Source organism: Trichophyton benhamiae (assembly GCF_000151125.1).
Source record: "Trichophyton benhamiae CBS 112371 chromosome Unknown contig01106.0, whole genome shotgun sequence".
Classification (NCBI taxonomy): domain Eukaryota; kingdom Fungi; phylum Ascomycota; class Eurotiomycetes; order Onygenales; family Arthrodermataceae; genus Trichophyton; species Trichophyton benhamiae.
The window spans coordinates 251125-255552 of record NW_003315091.1 but is presented as its reverse complement, the minus strand read 5'-3'; the positions used below and the strand labels follow the sequence as shown (position 1 = coordinate 255552).

Sequence of the window (4428 nt, the reverse complement as noted above, 5' to 3'; positions counted from 1 at the left end):
ATGAGAAACGACGAAGAAAAGGTCCCTATCTACAAAAGGCCTGATTCATCCTCTTCACAGTTAGATACCACGAACAGGCCAAGAGAGGATGAAGACGAGGCCACTGCGTCGTGGGCCTCAATGCCAAAGAAATGGCAGTTGGCTATCATAGTGCTCTCCTGGTTTTGGGAGAATGCGGCAATGGGAAGTCGAGGGACCTACATCCTTTTTCAACTCAGGATGTTCAGACTTCCTGATGGTTCTGTGCCCAGTGCAGCAAGCCTGGCATTCCAGGTCTCCCTCCTAAGTGTTGCAATCGCTGTTCCGCAGCTCTTCCTCTCGCCCATCTGGGGGATGCTAGCGGATTCACCCCGGGTCGGCCGCAAGAAGGTTCTGCTAATGAGCCTTTTTATGACTGGTATTTCCTGGCTGGGGCTTGCATTCTGTAATAGTTTACTGGGGGTTGTAGCATGTCATGTTCTGATCGGTCTAGCCAACAACAAGATTGCTGTGATGAGAACTATTGTCAGGGATATCAGCGGAGAGAAGTTTGAGTCACGAGCAATATTGCTGATGCCAACTGCTTTCAATCTTGGATCTACAGTCGGCCCTCTGCTAGGTGGCATACTCAGTGACCCTGTTAGAACATATCCAAACGCATTCGTTCCTGGAAGTTCTCTGACTTGGTTGTTGGAGAGATGGCCATATGCTTTGCCAAACATGGTCAACAGCATAGCCATAATTTTATGTGCGATATTGACGGCCTTTCAGTTTGAAGAAACACACCCAGGCAAAGGGCAGCGGTCCTTGTCTGTCATTCCGGGCTGGGCGAAGAATCTGGGTAGACGGTTGTCCTGGGGAGGATATGAAAAGCTCTCCACCGAAGACCACGAGCGTATCGAGATGACTGGTCTAAGGGAGGATGATTCAACGAAAGCTGGTCTGGCAAGGCCAGCAGCAGTCAGTATTTGGACCCGGCGATTGACCATGACTCTTTTCTCCAATGGGCTCATGATTATGCATGTCGGTATCTTTCCCGCATTACTTGCAATATTCCTCTCTACACCCCGTTATGACCCGGCTGGAGTCTCATCAGCAACGAACACATCCCCAAATGGCACCGATCAGCAGTCCACTGCATCCAACGGTGCCCTGTCTGTACCGCTCAACTACCATCCCCATGCGCCTTTTGTTTTCACTGGAGGACTTTCCTTTGAGCCAAATAACATCGCTTTTGCCCTTGCTATCCGAGGTGTCATCGGATTGTTGCTGCAACTCCTTTTCTTCCCTTACTTGAAGAGAATCTTTGGCCTTTTCCGGCTATATCTGTATTCTCTTCTGGTATTCCCGGTGACATATTTTGCTGTCCCGTTCTGGGCTACTGTCCCATCAACTACATCACCTCCCTTACCAGCGTCAGGGGCACTGCTCTGGATTTTCATCGCCATCACCTTATCCCTTCAGACGACTGCTCGTTCCTTCGTTACGCCTGCCTCACGCATGATTCTCAACGCAGCTAGTCCGGATAAAACCTCCCTTGGCACCGTTAATGGTATCGCCCAGAGTGTTGCAGCTGCTGCCACAATCGTAGGCCCGTTGATTACAGGTTGGACGTATGGAGTGGGACTGAGGCAGGGTATTGTCGGTGTTGCTTGGTGGACTATGTCCGGTTTCGCTATATTGAATGCCGTTGCGGGCGCTGCTCTCATGTATGAAAGCCGACGTGGAGAGAAGCGCAAGTTTCCTATACAGGGTGAACCGTAGCCGTCAGCTCGGCAGCGGATTGGAATGACGACATGGTCGATTATCCATGTATGACTTGATGCTCAAGTATGGAGTACTTGTATAGCACTTGTCGTTCTGCTTGATGGACCGATCTCCAACGGCAAAGCGGTTTCAGGGCCATGTCGTCAGTGGCAGTGGGTTTGTTTTTGATACTTGTGGTATCACAGGTGATGATGTATGGAGACGTTGATGTGTCCTGTTTCATGAAGTCTCAACTGGATAGTTATGAATAGCATGAATATGAACGTTTAAAGGAGCTTCTTTGCAAATAGACTCTCTGCGGGAGGGGGTATCATAACTAGTGCAGTAGAGGATCCTCGTAGTGAATTCGATAGTCTTGTATATCTCTGGCCGTTGAACTGTTGGTCTTCTGGAGTGTAAAGTGGCCATCAGTAGTCGGATTCAGTCTGTTTCATCAGCAATTGAAATCGCCCGTCGTATCCGATACACCCTTGGTCATCCCCATCGTCGATAGCCGAAGGATGGCTCCGTGCCATCAAACGTCAAACATCTCTCACAGCCATCATTCATCCTGCACCTGCCCGTAGTAATGGAAGGGATACGAATAAGATAGGCTGGGATGCGTTATCTGCAGCTGCACAATGATAACAGCTACTTAGTTATCTAACTGATAGTTATTTGTCATCCCGTTTTTGAGGTCTGATAAGAGCGATCAGGAGAGAGAAAAAAAACGGTCCAAAGATATCATTTCCCCAGGTCTATCTAATATCTGCCATCCTAAACACCTTGCAGAACATACGCTGCACGCCCAGAGTCAAGAAGAAAAGCTAATAATGGTACAACGGGAAGACTTCCCCAAATTAAAAGAATTATGGAGATACCGGAGGCCAAGATGGAGGGAGGGAATAGCGATAAGGGTTGCCAGACATGAAAGAGCCGGGCCCATCAGTCCAGCGGTGAGCAGCACCGGTCGAGATCATGGCCATGCTTCATCGGATATGAAGAAGGACAGCACTGCGCCCTAGCGCCAGGGACGCACGGAGGCGGAGATCCTGTTCGGGGGAGAGAGAGCGAGAGAAAAAGGACGAGGGAAAGAAAAAAAAAGCAAAAAGGGGCGAGAAAAATAACGGTTAAAAAAATAAAAAGGAAAAAAACAAGGTGATTAATGTCGGTCCAGGGAAGCCGAACGGGGAGATCGGGATGGAAGGATATGCTTTTTTTTTTCTTCTCTATTTCCAGCCCCCTTGAGCGTTGGATTGCTGGCATGAAACCTGATACACCGAGTTCTGTCACAGGTTGGGCCAGGGTGTAGTATGTACCTTGTCTGCCGCTTGTAAAACGGGTTAGCCGGCTGTTCCAGAATATTCTCATTTTATCGGGATGATTCAATGGTTCATGAAGAGGGAAAACGGTGAGGCTCGAGTCGGTAAGCAGTTGGCATTGAGCAAATGTAGACGCAGGCTATGGATGTTGATGTAGATGTACCGATTCAGAGACATCTACCATAGTGGTAACTAGTTAAGCAGCAGGGCGAATGGTTGAAGGGAAAAGAACAGAGCCTGCGGCCGTCCTCAGGCCTTCTTCGGCGCCCCGGCCTTTGCATCCGGGGTTGTATTCTTTGCATTTGCGCATTCGAGGGCCTGGCGGCACTGCCTCGAGACGTTTGCCTGCGTATATCGCTGTCGAAACATGCCGAAGACAAGATATCCGACTAGACAAGCCCAGGCAAAGCCGATGATGAACATGGCCTGCACGAGTAGATCCATGGCTTCGAACCCGCCGGTTCAGGCGTATGAAAAAGATGTAGCAGCAGAAGCAGTAGTGAGTATGTTGATTTCGGAGTAGACAGTAGGTGCCGGCCTTGGTAAATAGAGTACTCTCTGGCTGCTCCGCTGGTGGTACAGCAACGCAACTCCGGAACTAGGGGATGCCTGGTCTTCGGCCGGATAGCTTCAGGTAAGACTTTTTTTCGCGCGATTGGAACTCTCCCGGCGCAGATGGAAACGACTGTGAGTGGTATATGAAGGAAAAAAAAGAAGAAGAGAGAAGCGAGGGAGCTTGCCAGATGGCCGTTTCCTTTCAGTTGATAGTTGACTGCGTGGAGCCGAAGTACGTGGCTGAGGGTGAAAAGTGATAGCTAGCGGTTGACGAGGCCCTAAGACGATGAACAGCCACTAGACAAGGCAAGTATATGCATAGACGTGTTGTCTGAGGTCGGTTCAAGGTCGTTATTAGTTAGATGGCGATATTGAAGGGAGAGGCGAAGGAAGAAGAGCCGACTCTTGCGATGAATGAATGAAATACGGAGTCTGGCTGGAGCTATTTAAGGGGATGCCAAATTGCCGCGACAGCTCAGGTTGTTATATATATATTTTAATACCTCCCCCTTCACACGGATAAGGGATAACCAGACATCTGGATGGACAAAGGGACCGTTTCTTCCCCTTTCTCCTCGTCTTCTCTCGACCCAATTTTTTTTTTCCCGTACAGGTTTAAGCCAGCCCTGATTGCCGGCCAGACTGGATCCGTGGGCGAGAGAAACGGTAAGGGAAGGGGGTGACAGAGCTAAATTGTGAAATTATTTCATTCCTATCTGGCCCATCAGAAAGCTAGGCTGGGGGAGGATAGTTATGGTGTCATTCTTTTGCTCACCAAGTTCTCATTTCCTCCACAACAGGGGTGTGTGTTTTTTTTTGGTAGAGT

General features: G+C 49.3%; 1 protein-coding gene across 1 annotated transcript; it reads left to right on the top strand.

Moving 5' to 3' along the window:
* On the top strand, window positions 1–1743 carry ARB_01892 (uncharacterized protein; the record flags this gene model as incomplete). Its single annotated transcript, XM_003011864.1, has 1 exon — window positions 1–1743. One exon carries the CDS (start codon window positions 1–3, stop codon window positions 1741–1743), a length of 1743 nt encoding a protein of 580 aa, XP_003011910.1.
* Between the last annotated feature and the right edge of the window lie 2685 nt (window positions 1744–4428).